General features: G+C 42.2%; 1 protein-coding gene across 1 annotated transcript in view; it reads right to left on the minus strand.

The window, feature by feature from the left end:
• Window positions 1-7,395: 7,395 nt before the first annotated feature.
• Window positions 7,396-19,986, minus strand: part of crppa (CDP-L-ribitol pyrophosphorylase A) — a 40,541-nt gene continuing 27,950 nt past the window's right edge. Inside the window, exon 10 of the mRNA XM_079503364.1 lies at window positions 7,396-8,380. Coding sequence (XP_079359490.1) covers window positions 8,276-8,380 — 105 coding nt within the window. The 3' untranslated portion in view covers window positions 7,396-8,275. The remainder of the gene's footprint in view (window positions 8,381-19,986) is intronic.

Consider the following 19,986-nt stretch of genomic DNA (forward strand, 5'->3'; position numbering starts at 1 on the left):
TGAGCTTGTAGATCGGCTCTCGTGGACTCGCGCTGCATGTTAAAAAACAAACTCACAATTATAATAAGAACATACACTTATCTGCATTCTGCACTGTACGAATTCATTGGAAAATGAATATAACGGTGCGGTGAGCCCGGCCCGGACACAACAGATTATTTCTATGGTTCACAGACAGTCTGACAGACAGACAGCAGTCACGAGGGCTAATTAGCCCTATAAAAAATAGAAGTCCACATTATTGCATCAGCGCGTGCAATTCGGCCAGTCATAGTTTTAAGCCAGTGCACCTTAATTAATTATAATATGGGGAACTTATAGCTAGGCTGTTGTAGGCTACTACATTGATGAGATCAATCAAGTTTGGTGCCAAATGTCCCGCGAAATTCGCGAATCATTTTAATATGACGACATCATCATAAATGAACCTGCACTTAGATCTGACAAAGAGGAGGCTACCCGCCGTGGTTGAAATTTTAAATAGCTATAGGCCTATGCCTACGTGTCCATGATCAGAACAAATCCATTCTCCACATGGCATTCAGACAGATGACAGTGAGATGATATTAATCTATTCCCCGCATGAATCAATGCAGCTCTGATAAAAATATCGGATATATGTTTTACCTCTGCAAAGGTGTGAGTGAGCAATTGTTCAATAGAAAAGAAAAGGCTTTATAATATAATTGCCAAGTATACGCTATAGCTTGCTGCCTTGGTCCCGAACTTAAATAAATAAATGGCCAAGCTGCATTTTATGCCGTAAGCCAGCTTGACATTGCTGCAGCGGTGCGGAGCAGCGTTCACCGTTTTGTAAGCTTGGGAAAATGATTTATATAGTTTAATGGTATGCTATAGACAATATAAAGAATCACGCGCAAATGTAATGGTATATGGATGTAAAAAAAGAGACTGCAGGTGGTGGTCGTCGCTCCGGCGCTTGACATGGTCAGATCATTTTCTTTTAATTTAACTTTTTAATTTCCTAATATAGCCTAATTTCTTTCCAGCAATCATTTCTATTTTAATTTGTGAAGCCACTATACTGGAAAATATCATTATTTTGTTGCATTCCGTCAGGAGGACCTCTATTTCGTTTGAGCTGTAAGGCCTATAGTTCTTTTTTGTTTTTTTTACTGCTGTCTGCTGAGTCATGCTTGACGCCTTTTATGGTGTGAAATGGGGCGTGGATCAATGCAAATGAAGTTATCCGGTGATTTTCCGATCATTTGGCACCCGCTCGCATTCACCTGCGTACCTCACAACATACACCTGCGTACCTGTGGTACACACCGCTCTTTGAATTGCACGGCAAAACAACGTTGCGTGATCGGACGGAATTTCCCGCATCTGTTTAAGCTTCCGTTACGCTTCCGTTACACTATGGCGTATTTCTCCTTTGTGAATGAGGACCATACTGTGTATATATATATATATATATATATATATATATACTATTGAATATATTACTAACGACTTACTGACGAGAAGCGACAGAGGTCGCGTGCACACATCCGCCTGGGTGACGGCAGACTGCTGATGAGTGCTGGCGCTTTGGCATGGGGGTTCAGATCAACATATGGAATGAATTCTGTACTGGCCATATATGGAGGGTGTACATGCGAGTTGAGTGTACATGCGGTTTGATGAGGTCAGATCAACATATGGAATGTCATAACAGGTCAGCTCCATATATGGAGATCTAAGAGTTTGAGGTCAGATGTAGAGTTGATGGCCGGCTCCATATCCAGATCTAGGTGATGATCCATGTATGGTTATCCAGGGTTAGATCATAATGAGGTCAGTGTCGTGATCTTCATTCATGGAGATGGCCATATATGGTGGCGTGACGTGTCACAAGGCATGACCATATATGGAGGTGTGATGTTACGAGGCGTTACGTGGGTGACGGACGGGAGATGCAGGTTTTCATATCATAGTAACCCTTGTATGGAAGACAGTCAATGACTGTATTTATATGATAAGCTAACATTTCACACATCATAAGCACTCATGTTCCTTTCACCTCAAGAAAAAAAGACAACTGTGTTAAAATCGTTAGAATACATGTTACTCTTATGTAACTGTACACAAGGCCTAACAGTAAACATCACCTTTTTCAGTGACACTCATGTGGATACCATATTCTCCAGGTTCAGAATGACTTCATTAGGTCAAATTCCTAAACACCTTGCCTCCAGCATTCTTGTCTAACACTATTGTACTTGGTACTCCACATAATCCAGCATCCTGGCTGGTCGTTATATTCTGTGCTACATGCTTTGTATGCTCTTCTGACCCCTTTCTATGTTTGTTTTAAAGTATCCAGGAAGTGTTTATTGTGGATTGTCTATTGGTGTGCGAGGCATTCTTTCCTTTGTGCTTGAGACTTGGGGACCATTTTGGCCCCAGTGAACCCAAACGTGGTAGTTTGGGTAGGAAGATAGACGTATCTTTGGGTGCACGAATGGACATTGTGCACACATCACATACACACAAGACTTAAAGCTTTGGTAAGGCATGCACAGCACACACAGTACACATAACACAGTATGGCTCAGGGGCAAAACAGCATCAAGGCCATAATCAGAGCTCTGTGGTTGGCTGGCCAGGGTGACGACGTGCTGTCTGGGAATGGCAGACCTGCAGACAGCCATACTGTGGTATCCAAGTTGGTTCTCCCTGTCAACCTTCAGTACCAGTGGTGGTGCTAAACAAACCTGTCCTGTGGCTTAGAAGTTAGAACAAAACCAACTCCACTATAAGGACAGGACGGGCCTCCAGGATAGCGTATTATAATAGGTACATTCGTACAAATAGATTTGTACCATAATTGTGCTAGATACTAAGTCAAAGAGATGTTAATTTGTAATGACACTATAGCCACCAGTTCTGTGGTATTGGACTCTACGGTAAACATGTTCACCCCAAATATGATGAAGCGTTTTGTGTAGTGTGCTGTCTAGAGGAAGGCTCAATACAGCCCTCTGCTGGAAATAGAATGCTAATACAATCGAACTAAGTAGAAGACTTCATGGCCATGCTGTCCAGCAGGTGTCCCCATACACCTACATATCAACATAACATCATAACCTAACCGAACAGATCAACTTTAAATATGATTTCTATCACATAATTTACCACTCAAACCCCAGTTACCATATTCTGTGGAGAATTAGCCAACAATAGTAGATCTACAATCTCACAATGTATCATGTTTGGACATGTTGTGAGCTTGTAGTTCGGCTATTTTTGGCAAGAGATTTGGAGAAAGCAGTCCAAGTGCAGAGCAAACTCAGGTCCAGTTTACTAAGTCAAGAGAGTTTAAGTAGTCAATGGATCCAGCACATTTAAGATGTAAAAATCAAACATTCGTAACCACTACTACTACAAGCCATGTAAGGAGACAAGCCATGTAAGGAGACATGCCTAAATTATCACACAAATACATTTCAAAAATCTATTTAAAGATCACCTCTCATCCCTTCCGAACAATAAAGTAGAGGTTGTCAACCCCGAGGCAGGCCTCTATCAACACATGGAATTCCACTCATTTTGTGGAGGATGTTAAGATGCAGGAAACTGGAGATGCCCTGGAAGTGTGAGAGAAGTGAACACAAAGCAACAGGGGATGTGTGCCGCACACACTGGAATGTTTGGTGATCAACAACTAAAAAGATGCTTTGATGTATGTGGCTTTTTCATCACTCCTCCTCACCTCCTGTGACATACAGTCCACAGTATCCGGAGGACAGCGCGCGCACACACACACACGCACACGCGAACATGCACACACACACCCCTACCCCTATAGCTAAGAAGTGGGATAAGCCCTGATCACCTCTAATGACCTATAGGCTCTCTTTTATTTGACACTTTGGGCTTTGCTTCAAAACATTCGACACAATAGCAGCACACACACAAACTATCGCCCAAAGCAGTGGTGCACACACTTGTGGGGCGTGACCCAAAGCTAGGTCATATACAGCTATTGCGTTGCATTAGAATGTCAATGCAATTAATTTCATGAGTCAAGTAACTCATAGGCTATATTTAAACTGAATTTGCAGAATGTAACGTTTACCGTTTTCAGATGCCTTGAAAAACTTTACAAAGTTTAGCCTGAATAAGAACTTTCTGGTCAAAATAAGAATCTTATGGAGTCACTGGAGAAGAAAACCTAAATTTTCCTGCCATTTTCTTAGCAAATACCGTTTTCTTTTCCTGTTCCCAGCCTAGCAACTGTTTCCCCCACTACTCCCTAGTGATGAAAAAAACGATAATTTCAGAAATTAATTATGTTAACGTTTCTTTAGCTTCAGGCTAAGGTTTGGAGGCAAAGGAGTACTAAATACACCAGTAGGCTATATTGGACGACGTGGATCAATATTTCTGCGTCATTGATAAACCTTAGTGGTTCTCAAAGAGGGAGTTCATGGACCCACAGGGGTCTTTGAGGGGGTTCCAAATGGACGCTTACAGGTTTGTAACTGAGAGTTATGGAAGTTAAGAAATGAAAAGATTTGAGGACCAGTGACCTAAGGTACTCTCTCACCTATCATCAGCCTATAACACAAGAGTAAAGAAAATGCCTCAGGGTCTCCTCATATTAGACCTACTTTACTAGAGGAAACAGGAGTCTTTTATCCTAAGCTCCTTCATTGAAGACTACAGTGATGTGTGAGGTCTCCGATATATAGGTCTGATGTTTTATGATTTTGTTTTTCTTTTCTTAACACTGACATTTGCTCTTTATGACAAAGGGTGATTGGCACTGTTTTCAGCCTGGGATATACAGTATATAGACTACAGTAAAATCCTCTGTTAATTTACCCATTTGTTTGTTTGATTGATTGATTGATTGAAGAATTTATTAACAGTTTGCAGAATTTACAGTACATTTCAAGCACAAACTCAATACAAAGGCTGTTAACTGTGAGTGGACGACCCAATTAAGCATTACACTTGTTTCCAACAGGGTCCACCATGTTCAAATCATCAAAACATTTAGAGACGTACAAATAGACACTTCTATAGACAGAACAGGAATTCATCAAACAAATGTAACCAAATGGACACAGGTCAATTTAGTAACATTTGTATACTCAGAGTTAAACATGATGTACATACAGTGCAGATTCACAGGGCATAGGGAGACAAGAGAAGCGCTGGCTGTAAGGGGATCCGTTTTGTCACTCCTCCTCCGGGTACAGGTGTGTACAAGCCCAAAATGATCTGGGTTATTATTATTCTTCAAATAGAACACGACTCATGCAAAAGTTAAAAGAGACGGAGAAGCATAACTTTACTGTCATTTTATTGTCTTTAAAATGAGTTGTTTATATGGAACACATTTCCATAACAAATTTGCTAATATCACAGAAGGTGCCATTTGCTGTATTTCACTGGGTCTAGTTTGGAACAACAAAACATTCAGTAAGCCTAAATACATAGTGTTGTAAAGGTGCTCCAAACTAGACACACTGGCATGCTGAAAATGGGTTGTGAATTCAGTCAAGTCAATAATTAATAATAACAATACTGCAACAAAGGTGTTTCCACCGTGCCCCAAACCAGGTTCAGGCTGGTCTCAGGAGCAGGACACACATAGCAAAAGGGTAAAATGGCACTGGAGCATCTCAGACAATAAAAGCCTTTTCTTTATTATCAGTGTGCAAGAATACGATGATCTTTCAATCTTCTGTCAGGTCATGACCAGGCCTGGAATTTCATCCTTTTAGGGGCAAGGCCACTTGGCCTTTAGTGTGGTCAACTTTTTGAGGGCACAAGGCCAAGTGCCAGGGCATGAAGGCCATCAATTAAAACAATGATTTTAAGTCCCCGGTCATCATTATTTTAGCTTAAAGGTTAAGGATGATTACATTTTTTTTAATTTAAAGGCGAACATTGGTTCAGAATAGTTCTTCTTAAATAGGCTACATTCATTTGTATAGCCCTATGTTTCTGTTCTGCCTTGTTTGTTTTTCTTCTGCTATAGTCACAACTGTGTGATATGTTCCTTGTTTTTAATTTTCTTCTATTGTTTATACTGTGCAAATTGTTCAGCACCTTCTAACTTTGTTTCAAAAGGTGCTTTATAAATAACATTTACTTAATTACTTACATAACTTTTGAATGAGGGCTTGGTTTAGAAAAGCCTATATTTTGTGCTAAAGTAATATATTGAATAACATATAAATGTAGATTTTAAGGCTAGACTGGCATATGGCATTGTGGGGCTGCAGGACTGAGGACTCTGGAGATAAGTCAAGTGTAAAAAGCATTTTGTACAATTGTGTGCTTATGAACATTTACCACGTTATGTCCGCATTGATACAGAAATGAATGATTATTAAGCGAGCGACGCGTGGTGTACAGTGAGCGCGCTCTGGTGCTTGGCTACTAGCGTTTGGCTAGCGATATTAGCCGTGTAGTGGCCAGCGTTGGCTGTTTAAACAATTTACTCTGTCAACTAACGTAGCAGACGATAGCGTGGTAAATGGTGGAGGAGTCCTGCAGTCTATGCTGTTGCGTGGTGTTGTTTTGTGAGTTTATATGTCCATGAAGACGAGTCACGTTGGTCTTAACACACGGGCTCTGCCTCTGTGTGATAATAATCCTGAAGCGCTGAGTGTCAGTGTGAGTGAGAGCTGTCAGTGCGTGTATGCGTGCATGGAGCGGAGGAGGAGGGAGGAGGCAAAGTAACGCAAAAGAATCAAACCACTTGGCAAATGGCAACACAACTAAAATAGCCTACAGACAATACAAGTCTGCGCGAGACGTTTGGGGAAGGTTACCGTAATGACTGGAAAATTGCGCAGAGGAAAAACGGTAAAATGAACTGCTGTGGGCGCCGGTCGGGGCACATGGGCACCGCGGCCACTGTGGCCGTCTGGGCATATATTTTTTCGAGGGGCACAAGGCCAAAGAGAGGGGCAACGACGGCCATGGCCGCCGTGGCCGCCGTGAAATTCCTGCCCTGGTCATGACCACAAAGATGTATTGACAATTGACATATAAACACTTATCTTACGTCGAAGCTCCACTGACTGTGTTGCGTCGCGGTGCATTCTGACAGCATCAAAAAAATAACCGGGGTGAATTACAGCCATTGAATGCAACGCAACGTCGGCAGGGGAGCACCCTTCATTGATTAAAAAAGGAAACATTCCCTGCGTTGACGTTGACGCGACGCCCGATGGCTGCAGTGGAGCCCCAGGGTTATTCTTGCACTCTGATAATAGTGCCTCATTAACTTGGCCTGTATCTGTAGGGTGCAGGTACTATTATTAAGCCTCATTAACTTGGCCTGTATCTGTAGGGTGCAGGTACTATTATTAAGCCTCATTAACTTGGCCTGTATCTGTAGGGTGCAGGTACTATTATTAAGCCTCATTAACTTGGCCTGTATCTGTAGGGTGCAGGTACTATTATTAAGCCTCATTAACTTGGCCTGTATCTGTAGGGTGCAGGTACTATTATTCATTGTATTAACTGCAGCTGCATTGCTTACAATCACAGTTTACAATAAGGTTGTAGCCTTATGCAGCCTTCCACTTTTTACCATTCTGAAAAACAAACTACACATTTAGCCTAGGGGGTCATTATGCACAAACTTTAAAGATAGAAGAAAAAAGAGCAGGGTATTGAACTGGTGCGCTGCGATTGGCTGGCATTAGTGCCAGGTGATGTCACTCTCTATGAAGTTCAACAGATAGTGACATCAGTTGGCAACTTGGCACCAACACGAGCCAATATAAGTACACTGCTTTTATCAATTACTGTAAATGGCAGGCTTCACACAGATTTGGTTTGAGGACCGAATAGTGGTGGTCGGTGCCAAAGCGCCCAGAGAGCACAAGCAAAATCAGCCAGAGCCTTTATCTACTAACATATGACTTGGCATTGGGCATGATATAATCTGGGATTTTGCATGTCATAATATCGTGATATTTACCGTTTTTAATCACTTCAAATTTTGCAGTTGTCAAAAATAACAGAAATACCAGATGTGCAAGCTCACAACCTGACACGATGTGAGCTTGTAGCTCGGCTATACTTTTGTGAATTTCTTATTTTCTTTTTAAAGAAAATGGATATTATTGACACAATGCAATATTATCGACACAATATCAATATTGAGGTATTTAGTAAAATATATATATATATATATATTTTTTTGTCCATATCGCCAAGCCCTAGGAATGGTCCAGTCAGCAGTGGGTCTGGGCTGGAGTGGACATCAGGGGCTTTTATGGATGTGTGCTGGTTCTCCTCATGCTTGTAGCAGCTGTCCAACCAGGGCAGTGCTTCTATCCCGGATCAAAGCAGATATGATTTCAGTAACCCTCCCCACTGACCGCTCCCAGCAATCAGCCTCCTGAGAGAGGGGAGGGGGCAGGAAAGAAAGAGCAAGAGGAAAGGAGAGAAAAAAAGCCCAAATTCAATAATTCAACGTTTTTTATTTGTGACATGCTCATATACGTAACGTATGTATACAGTGCAATGTAGACGTGGCAGCTAGGTCTAAAATTTTTGCTTGTAATTTCTGCCATTTTCTGCGTGCGACACCAACGTACAAAGTATAAATCAGGCGCAACACCTATCAGTATTACACAAAGGAAAGCTCACAGCGTATCAGAGGTGACATCACACACAATGTCCCTGTCTTGCCTTTTCTGAGTGGGTTTAATGAGTGGGTTTGTGGTCTCTATAAGACTTCCTTACAGTTCACTACTCAAACCTTCTCTCATGCAACTGTGTTGTTTTTGTATCATTATTTCTGCCTATTAAAATGAAGCAGCTCTCATTTTTAACACAATGCACTCTGATCAAATTTAAGAGTAAGAATCACAAACTCGGAATGTTATTCTATGGATGCTTTAAGTGAACAGGCGGAAGCAATTCTTTTAGAAAGTGGAGGAACAACAATGTAGTTAAACCGGAGCACTTTCAGTATTTTTCGTATCTATGCTGCTGAATTGCAGGTCCTGTTAATCTTGCGAGCTACAAAAGACCCTGCATTCTTTTCAGTTTATGGTGCATGATATTAGACAGATATACGCGAAAACCACACATAAAGCCTCAAGGAGACCACGCACTCTCTCATTTGCTCAGTCTCTTTGGTTTTTAAAAAGCAAACTCTACTGTTGTGGTTGTTTTGCTTTTGTGATTTGTTTTATGCCGTAACGTCCTGCACAATACTCTTTTAATGGTTTTCACTCCTCTAAGTTCACTCCTTAGGCTGTGACGACTCCTTACTTTGATTTAGTTACTTGATGAGGCCTCAGAATGACCCACATTCCGTCTTTCAAAGACATTGTGGTGCTGACTTTGTTTTAACCACCAGAGGAGTTCGGCACATAGATTTATGTTTAATGCTTTACCTGGTCTTTTTCATAAATAGATTTTAATAAGGCTTTGACAAAGCTTTTGATGTTGAAACAAGCATGGAAAAGGAAAGGAAAAGGGGGAGTTTCATGGCTCCAAATATTAAAATCTCTTGTATTATTGAAAAAATACATATCCAAGTTTAAAAAAAAAGTCTGGAAGAGATTTTGGTTTGTGCAATGGAACAAACTGTTTAGCATACCGTTAGTTCTGCATTTCCCGTACCCCAGCCGTTACACTCATGTGTCAACACTTTAAGCAAGGTCTAATAGGATCAGGTCTGACTATATCATCATAAGGAATCCAATCCCCTCCCGACACTCACTTTTTGGGTTCTCTAATCAGACATTATCAGCAAACTCCTAGCAGACAAGTCGGGCAACTGGTTGGATTGTGAAAAAGACGAGGTGCGAGAGCGACCAGTGTGGATTGGAATCAGGGTCCCGACCATGGATAATGTGAGCTAGAGACCCACAATCCAGTACTCCTGGAGCACTCCTCACTAATCAGAACCAGTGGAGACGGAGTCAGATGACACGGATTTTCCACACCGACTGAGAGGGGATCCGAGGCGAACGCGCTGGAGGACAGATCAGTGACTCCGGCCCCTCATTGATTAAAGCAACACAGGGAGAGAAAAAGAAAAGAAAGCCATGATGGAATCAAAATATGATAGTTTTGAATGGACTCCAGAAATGTTCCGTGTCAGCATTTCCTGTACTTTTTTTTAATATGTTTTTTGTGATTTTCAACTGGCCAGACATTTGAAGAATCAAACCAAAAGAAGAAAATGTGGTTATTTTCTGTTTTTCTTTTAGATGTACCCAAGTCATTGTTCTTTAGCTTAATTACTGGTACTGGGCTATGAGGTGATGGGCCAATACATCTGTAAGCAGTCAGCAGAATATGGCACATCGCAAACATCGCCTCCCCCCACCACCACCCACCCCCCTTAAAGGAACACACGTAGGTTCTTGAGTGATGGGGTACAGTCGGGAGCTTTTAGTAAGGAATCAAAGCATTCTGGTCAATCTGGTTGCCTCTTTTCACGGCGTGCATCATAAGCAATCAGATCAAAGCATACCGTTGACTGTTATCTAAAGGCAATCAGGTCTTCACACGGAGAGTATTAAAATGTTACATGTGTGGATGCAACATGCACTGTGGGGATAATGAACGTAACTAAGACGATCAACAGTCCAGTACCACCCATGGGGACCATGGGAAAGTCATGTGAACCTTGGGCTTATTGGAGACAGCTACAACCATCAACCCACAGCTAATGACTCTATCATAGAGCTCTGTTTTGTTATGGGTAGAATGGAAAAGACACACACACACACACACACACACACACACACACACACACACACACACACACATGCCTGCGTACATGTGTGTTCACATACACAAATGTAAAAAGAAAAAAAGAAAAGAAGGCTAACCATCACAAGATCACCAAGGATGATCAAAGTTTTAAGCTCATCTAAATCATAGATGTGAATTATTTCCACTCCAGATGTGTGATCTTTGAAATGTGGTTCATGCTTCATACAACGATATTATTGAATCAAGTAGTTGCTTGCTCACTGGAACACATATACAATTTGAGCTGTTTATTGACTCTCAGCGCAGCTTTAAGTAGTCACAACTGTCACTCAGAGTCTTCAAATGTGGGCGAGAAAGGAAAAAAAACAAGGCAAAAGGATATAGAATTACTTAAACAACAAAGCCCATGGACCTGGCGCATTTGCATATCTAACTGCTTTCAGGCTGAAATCTATCTGACTCAAGTGCGAGGAAATAGGGACCCCAATAATCGCTGCACAGCCATGAGCCACAATTCAGCCAGCTAAGTGGATGTTCTTGACAGACATGACAGGTCAGGTACGTCTCTCTCGACTCGGCCTCTACCGCAGGGCCCCTCCACCATTGGCAGAGGTGGCACTCCACTCCATTCACATCTCCCCTTTCAGCTGGGGACCATCCAGAAAGCATAAAGCAGTTTAATAATGAGGAGCGCTCTGGCTCATTGTCATGGGCAGGCAAACACGCACAGGAAGGCAAGGCATGTGGGGACACACGCAAGAACGTACGTAAATATTAATACACATAGGCTATACTTGTGTGTATGCTTGAGCAAATGAATGCAGTCCACACTAATGCATCCACACACACACACACACACACACACACACACACACACACACACACACACACACACACACACACACACACACACACACACACACACACACACACACACACACACACACACACACACACACACACACACACACACACACACACACACACACACACACACACACACACACACACACACACACACACACACACACAGGGAAGCTGGAGGGATTTCCATGTCTCAAGAGCCCCAATCCGAGTCAAGTCTATAAGAAGTCCTCCAGGGCCGAGACGGTTTTCCACTGTCTGTCTCTTTTCCAGAGAGACGGTGTAAACAGCGAGGGAGAATTCAACTGAGACAGACGTAGCTGTGTATGGCAGTGGACAGAGGCATTGGATAAAATCAAAAATATAATTATTATTTGAGGTTTTAGGATGAAAGCTGGTTGTTATTATTCACCTGTCCACACGGCCAGAAATTGCTCTACACGAGTGTAGAGCCAAAACACAGAAATCTCCTCTGTGCCAAAAAAGCTTTAAGTGCACTCTAATTCAGTAGGAGGGCATGAGGGGAAACGGGTCAATTTTACGAGATTCACTCACCGTTTCATTTTGCCATTATTAGACATGAGGGGAGCTCACTTTCCACTTCAGAATGATGAACTGCCACAAATCCTCACTTAAAGGATTTCCCCGGCCAAACGTATCATCATTTATTCACATTAGTGGAAGGACTGTCACCAGTAATGTATGCCACAGTAAAATGGGAGCCAGGACACATTTACATTCGGAAATGTGACACCTTTTTCGGCTGACAGAAAAAGCCTCTGCTACATCGATTACCAACACATTCAATCCATCAGTCGCCTATATGGCATTGATATGGTTTGTCTTTCACCTTTCAAATACAGGATCTGTCAGCAACAACAATAATGTCTGAACTGTAAAGGGACAAATGCCATTGGACAGAAATCCTACAGCAGCTTGAGCACACTGGGTATGTGGTCCTTAATCTAATATCTTGCATTGACGTAGAACTAACACAATACATAAACAATCATATCATAAAATCAGTCGAAGGAATATGCGCTCAATCACTTCCACATGCATGCCGTCGCACACACATGCAGCCAATGCGCACAGGCTTGTTATTCCAAACTTCTGCGTTTACGGAATGGAACTTCAATCATTAGGTTCTATTTTTGCATACTTTTTGAAGGGAGGATTTTGACAAGCTGTAAGGCGACAGGTCTTTGAAACACAGAGGAGAGGGTAGCAAGGAATAAAGCATCAGCAGACCACACAATAAGCAATCCCAAAACTAAATCTACTCTTAAATGCCACAGATGCAATCAACCTTTCCATCTAAAAGCAGCTTGTACCAACTCCACTGCCACACAAGAAGGGCCTGCTTTGAAGCTAGAGAATTCAGGCAATTAGGAGTTTTAACAGTGACAATTTGCACGCCTCTGTCATTCTCCCTAGATCCAGAGCCCCAGAGGACTGCTGCTAGGGCTTCCACTTCTGTTCCCTTCATGAAGTGCCAAGGGCACTGGGTTCCTGAGTGAAAAACAACTCATGGAAAATCTTGGCCTAGTGCCCACACCATGAACACTGGAAAGAGTTGTTAGAATCACACCAGCTACCATAACCAAAGTGGCCAAGAACGTTAGACATTTTTATCACCACCTTTCATCATCCAAATGGCTTATTGTCACTGTATTTTATCCCTCTCAGGCTCTGACAAATGTTTGGGATATGAGTGTACTACAGTACCAATGATCGCCACATAGCATACACCACTTGAGGGCAGTAGCATTACTGGCATGACAGCCATGCAGCATTCTCTGTTATAGACAAGAGAGACCACCACCTAAAATGAACTTTATGCAACATCTCACTTTTATTGATTTAGCTACCTTGAAAACAGTGAAGCAACGTTCTCCCCAGATGACCTGTGCAATACATCCCAGTGATACAATAGGCCTTAAAACACGATGAGCTTTGGTTTGAGAGAGGATTGAATGTCAGGGTTTCTGACAGCGTGTCCCAGAGTGGGTATTGTGGTCCTGCCGCCCTCGCTCCCGTAGTGTCTCGGTGTAGACAGGAAGTAGCTAGGGGGCTTAACTGAGAAGAGAGAAGGGGGTAGCAGGTCCAATTACTGGCCGGTCTAAGCAAGGGCCTGGTTAGAGTGCCATACCCAACACCATTGGGGTCCTATGGAGCCTCTTCCAAAGGACAGGGCAAACTGCTGGTTGAGAAACATAAAAGGGCACAGAGGCGGGAGGGTCAGAGACCTACTGACCAGAGGCTACTGCTCACCTGACCAAACTTTGCTAGCCACCGAAACCCTGCTCTGGGGCGAATATTCTGGTTTAGTAGTGGATAAGTTGCAAAATGTAGAGTGGAGATGTCACATGCATGAGGAGAATGAGAACACTTGCACATACTGTAGGAAGAGGCCATTTTCACGTTCATATTACTAAGCTTTAAGACTAAATTGCCTTCTCCAAGAGCATACCTTTGAGCTTAAATAAAACAAAACCTCAGCAATAAATAAAAAAGAATACAAGGATGGATCCTGTATGAGAGTGTAGCATAAGAAGGTGAAAATTGATGAGATGACAGTGACAAAACTCCAAATTTCCTACGTCTTTTGGAAGAAGTGTCTTCAGGGAATCCTTTTTATTGACTAGTGTAGAAGTATTCAGTGTCGCTGCCTGAACGTCTGTATTTTAGATATCCTTGTCATTCCCAATCTGTCTCACACTTCATTTGAAAAGGATTGTAAATGTAGGAAAAATGAAAACGTATTGGTGCTTTACAATCCCACCCCACTTTTGTGTGCAACTGTGACTCTTCTCAGACTTTCCAGCCGTGGAAAAACAGACACACACACACGAGCGCGTATTGATAAGTGCTTTTCAGACCCCATCGACACAACTACTGCCACATAATCCGGTCATGGTACATTGAGAAAAGCTTTCAACACAAGTTTCCAAAATATCCTGTCTAGGGGCTTCTCCTGGACTAACAAAAACGTTTGTTGGTTAAAGCATAATGTGCGACTTGTCTTCTGTCTCGCCTCTTTAGAAAAGGCAAACTTGTAAGAATGGGACACAGAAATTGGCAAACAATGGGAAAAGAAAATAGAGGGAGCCTGTATTTCCACAGGTCCTTTCAGTACGAATACTGCGCTATCTCAATTAGCTCTGGTGAGTGATGGCTGTGTTTGAATTGGTCCCACCGACAGACATATTTCTAAACACTAACCAGAACAATGGAGCTTCGGTTATGGAGTTATGAAGGCGTTAAGGCATGGGATGGATTTTTTTATATACTGTACCCCACATGGAGTGAAGCAGCCCCACATCCACACATGCTATAAATACGTAATAAGTAATGCCTCGCTTATCACTCTACATCACTTCATTAATCAAGTAAACAAAATACGGTCTGACTCTGTATCACAGGGCTTCTAAGGTCAGGTGCAATCGGTGCAGGTACAGGAATATTCCCACAGAGACACCCACCAACCGTGACACACCCTGGATTTGAACTGCACACATCCTGGTCATGGATTAGTACCCTCACTTCCATTCTTAACACAAGCAGGAGAGTGTAATCACTGGCATGTCTCCCGTGAGCCAAACATGCAAACATAGGGTGAAACACTGTTTTTATGCTGCTGTCAAAATAACGACTCACAGCAGACTAAACATTAAAGGAGTATGCCGGCCGTGTGGCCCGACGGATGTAGTGTGAGAATAAGAGAGGATTGCAGGAGTTGCGGAAATCATTTTCACGTGGTGCTTCGTGAAAACACACCAGAAGTGTGCAATTCATTTGAAGACATGAACTACACAGGACCAGTTTTAAGTCAAGAAATCATACACTGAAATCTGATTGTTTATGACATTCTAATCTTCTAATCACTGCACTTTCAATTGGGTCCATCAGGGAGGAGAACCTAGAACCTTTTCTTTTTACAGAACGGGATCGCCAAACAAGCTTGTGTTGATTTCCCACTCTGGTACTACGCATGGCATGGTGTGCCATTCCACAGGGATTACCCACAACCCTAAAACAAGCATGCGTACAGAGAGGTCCCCTGCAAACGAAAGCATGGCAGAGCTGAAAGGTGAACACTACAAAAACAGTCCTTGATGAAGCCTGTAAACTAAAAAAGTAATCCCTGCAGTGCTGTGCTCCCCACAACATAGCTCAAAAGGTGGAAACTCAAACCACGACTACTGTGGGTGGTCACAGACAACTCAAATCCAAGTGGTAAAACAAACACACATACGCATACATACGCTTTGACGTTATTTTGTGTGATTGAGTGTTTACAAACTAATTGCATGGATCTGGATCACATTAAACCTCTTTATACGAATACATCCTCTTGTTTGTAACAGTTGCCTCCCCGTATGTCATTTTTCAATTGGGTGTAAGGGCCCAGAGTCAAGTCATATCAGCCCGATGAGCGCTCTTGCTGGTCTTTTTAATCTAAGAAATCAAAGCTGAGTAAACACACTGCTTTGGTATGCGTTAAGTCTTCGAGCCAAGCTCCAGCGGTTGAGTTTCACACATACCGACACACATCTGGCGCACTCTAGGCGCGTAAGATCAAGCTTGATATCCTGCACATGTTGTGGCAGTGCGAGTCTCTCCCAAGGCTCTGACCTTAACACCCTACAAATACATCACTAAGTTGGGAGGCCAATTCCTGTGCTTCTGTCTGTATGGAGATGTCAAGACTCCACCAAGGGAACGCTGGTTACCTCAGTGCCTCTTTCCAGTATAATCTTAAATAATCAAGTTTGAAGACAATGATTTGAGAACAAAGGGGAATCATTAGGCAGATAACGAGAAAATACTGTGTGAATTGTGGAGGGTGGATATTGGTATCGTAAATCTAAGTGCAGTGGATCTAGTCAAGATAGGCTGACACCACATCTGAAGTCATTAGGGTTGGTTTTTGCTATGTTTATATTAGCTTATCTTCAGTTCATTCAAAAATTATGTATTTCAAAGCAGTGCCCCACCACAACCTCAAGGTAGTCCCAACTGAAATGTACCTTGATATGTTAATTGGACAGAACAGGAGGAAACCGAGGAATATAATTTAAATAGAGAAGTTGCATTTGTAGCAATCAAATCCAGTGAGCAAAACAAGCGTTCACTTTCTCTTAGCGGAGATAATGCGTCACATCTACAAGTTGGCCTGTCAACATAGTACTCCAATCATATCACAGAAACTAATACCAGGGACTCAGTGGAGGGTAATCGCTAGTTTGAGAAAAGTTTGGAGTGTTCTTAAACCACAGGCGGCAGTCAACTCTGATCTCCCTCCACCTCAGCCAGGGTGCATCTCGATGGATGTCACAGCAAGAGCTTCACAAGGTCGTGTACAGTTTCACCTGGAGCTAGATCTAAACAGCTAGAAGAGAATAGACCTATAGAGCCCTCTCCTTTTCTCTTTTTCTCTCTCTCTCTCCCTTTTCTTCCCGACTGGCTAATCTCTTCTCAGGTGTAGAATTCCTGGTCTGGGCTCTTTAAGGAGGAGGAAACACAGGGTTGGGTAAACATCAGGGCTCTCACTGCAGGGATTACAACACCCATATATCACAGTGACAACCCTCCTTTCACTGGCTGACAAGTCGCCAGAGCGATATGCAAGGGTACCGTGGGGGAAGGTGGGGGATCCGGTGACACTTCCTATCGCAGCACAAGTCATTGATAGTGAATACCATCACCGCGCTCACACAGGTCATGTCAGCTCCTCATATGAGAACACTGTCCACACACTCTCTCATCATCACCAGACATTACACACTGGGTGTGTGGTTTTCAAATAGTACTGTACAACACCCTGGCGGTTGGACCGTGGGCATCTGTGAAAGACCACCACATTTGGAGAATGCATTTTAATCACAGATTGTCTCACAAAAGGCTGCCGATCATTGTCCGTGACTGCAATTTACTCTGCTCTGTAACTTAAGTAAACACTCAAGCTGTGTGTGCGGCACCTCAACTGTTGATGGGTGTTGCTGTGAATTACATGCAACCGCAGTCATGGCTCATTTGAGAAGAACAACTTTTTAGTCCAACAAGGAATTGCTAAAGATCAATGAGGTGGACCATTTTCCTTACTTCACTCCAGATGACACAATATCATGTGCGCATAAAACCTGTAGAAATCTTAATTTTAATTAAGCTTCACTTGAAATAATACAGGGGGGGAATGTATATACATACAATGGATTTTTAAAGTGGAAGTAAAATACATACTAAGATTTTAGCTTTCAAACCATCCTGTGTATCAGAGACACTTTTAATCAGTCAAATTCTGTCTTCATGTTGCGCAGAATTAACACAGCATTCCATAGAATGAATCGTTTCAACAGCACTGGGTGGGTCTTCTACTCCACTAGTGTGATGGCGATGCATAATGGAAGTGATTATAGGATCACCCATGTTGTTCTTTTAGGTCCTCTCTCATGGTTGTACACTTGACCAGAACCAGATGAACAGAATTTGAAATAATTTAGAAAGGAATGAGAGTTAGTGTTTTTAACTGCTCTAATTCAGTTACCTCATTCTGCTGTGTCTTGATGAATTGAATACATAGGACCACAATGGAAACAAGCCCTCAGGGCTGTTTCTGTTATCACTTTTGCATCATTGTATAATTGTACCACAGTACTCTTTGCAAACTGTTAAACGTATTCAATCAACCAATTCTAAAGAAAATCTATAGGCCCTCTTCCGAGGGCCTATAGAGCATAGATATTATAAGAAATAGATCCCTCACTGGCCGTTGCAGTTCATTGGAGCGACGTGTATCCCAATGAAGGCGGAAGTGCAGTGCTGAAGGCTTTTTTTTTTTTTAACAAATCTTTATAACAGTCATGACAATATACATTACAATACAAAACAAGACAAACAAACAAACACAAACAACAAAGTTATTAACAATACAACATCAGAGCCAGGGGGATTAGATTACTAACAGAAAACATTAAAGAGTGAACACAAAGCAACAGTTCTCCGCAGCTTTCTTATTTAGAAGTGCTGAAGGCATTTGCTGAAGGCGACTGCGTCGCTGCCCAAGTGACGTCACTCATGCGACTCCTCCATGTCTCTCGCTGTCACTCAAGTGACTACTGGCCAATCACAGCGCGTCTTTTCCGGGACTTATGTTACGCACGCGGAAGCTTGACAAGCTTCCGCTAATGCTTTGCAAGGAATGTCGGGAAAATTGTGCCTTCAATGGTGACGCCTCAGAGCCGGAAAGGGCGTCTACGTATATATGTCTATGCTATAGAGCACCGAAGTCCTGACGTCACTGTCAGTAGAGGGCGTCAGTCCCCAGGTTTGTGTACTTTTTATTTGCATTGTAATCTCCATAGGGGGATTTTAGATCGCCTCATATAAGAACTGTGTTTGAAAAATAAAACGATCACCCCGGCCTTTTCACTCATATGGATATGAAGCATCGACTGAAGGTGGAAATGTACAAATATACCCAAAGAGTAACAAAATAAGCGTTAGAAACGAGCCAAACAACCCAGAGACTACATTTCCGGGTAGGCGGGTGGCTGCATCTGCCCGTCGCACAACAGAAACGGAATGTTAATTACGTTTATTTTTATTTTATTGATACTTAATGTTTCGTGGTTAGTACGAGTCGAGTCACCACCAGCTGAGCTTACGTCAACGAGGAATCTTAGGAACGCAATGTGTTGACAGCTGGACGTGACGTATATTAGCAGCGACATTGCCTTCATATGTAGTTTCAAGGCTTTTGCGGCCACATTAATTCCATTTTCTCCAGAAACTGGCTGTATCAAATATGAATGGACATCATTAACGACGCACAGCCACTCCCCTGACAGAAAGGCCGGGGTGGTCGGTTTATTTTTCAAACACAGTTCTTATATGAAGCGACCTAAAATCCCCCTATGGAGATTACAATGCAAATAAAAAAAATACATGAACCTGTGTATTGACGCCCTCTACTGAAAGTCAGACTTCGGTGCTCTATTAACCAAACTTTTGTGAAACATCCAATAACAATTTCTGGATGATTACTGAAAAATACAAGCGGTAAATGGGGTGAAAGTTAAGCGTTTGTATGTGGATGAAATTGGTGACCTACCTGAAAATGTATTTTCTGTTCAATAAAGAACTGAGAGGTGGGGAGAACCCTGTTAGTGTACAATCACTACAGCGATTATTACTATCAGAATATAAAGCATTAAGATTTTAAATACTTTTTTAAACCAAACAATATCACTTACACCACCTTTATAATATCAATGATTCTCAAGATGACAACTATATTGAGCATGTTTTATCTTTTGTAGAATGGTGAATGAAATATTAATTCTGGAATTGGAAATTGGATCTAAAGAGAATTACATTTAAGAGATTATATCCTGTTAT

Source organism: Electrona antarctica, assembly GCF_951216825.1.
Source record: "Electrona antarctica genome assembly, chromosome: 6".
NCBI lineage: Eukaryota > Metazoa > Chordata > Actinopteri > Myctophiformes > Myctophidae > Electrona > Electrona antarctica.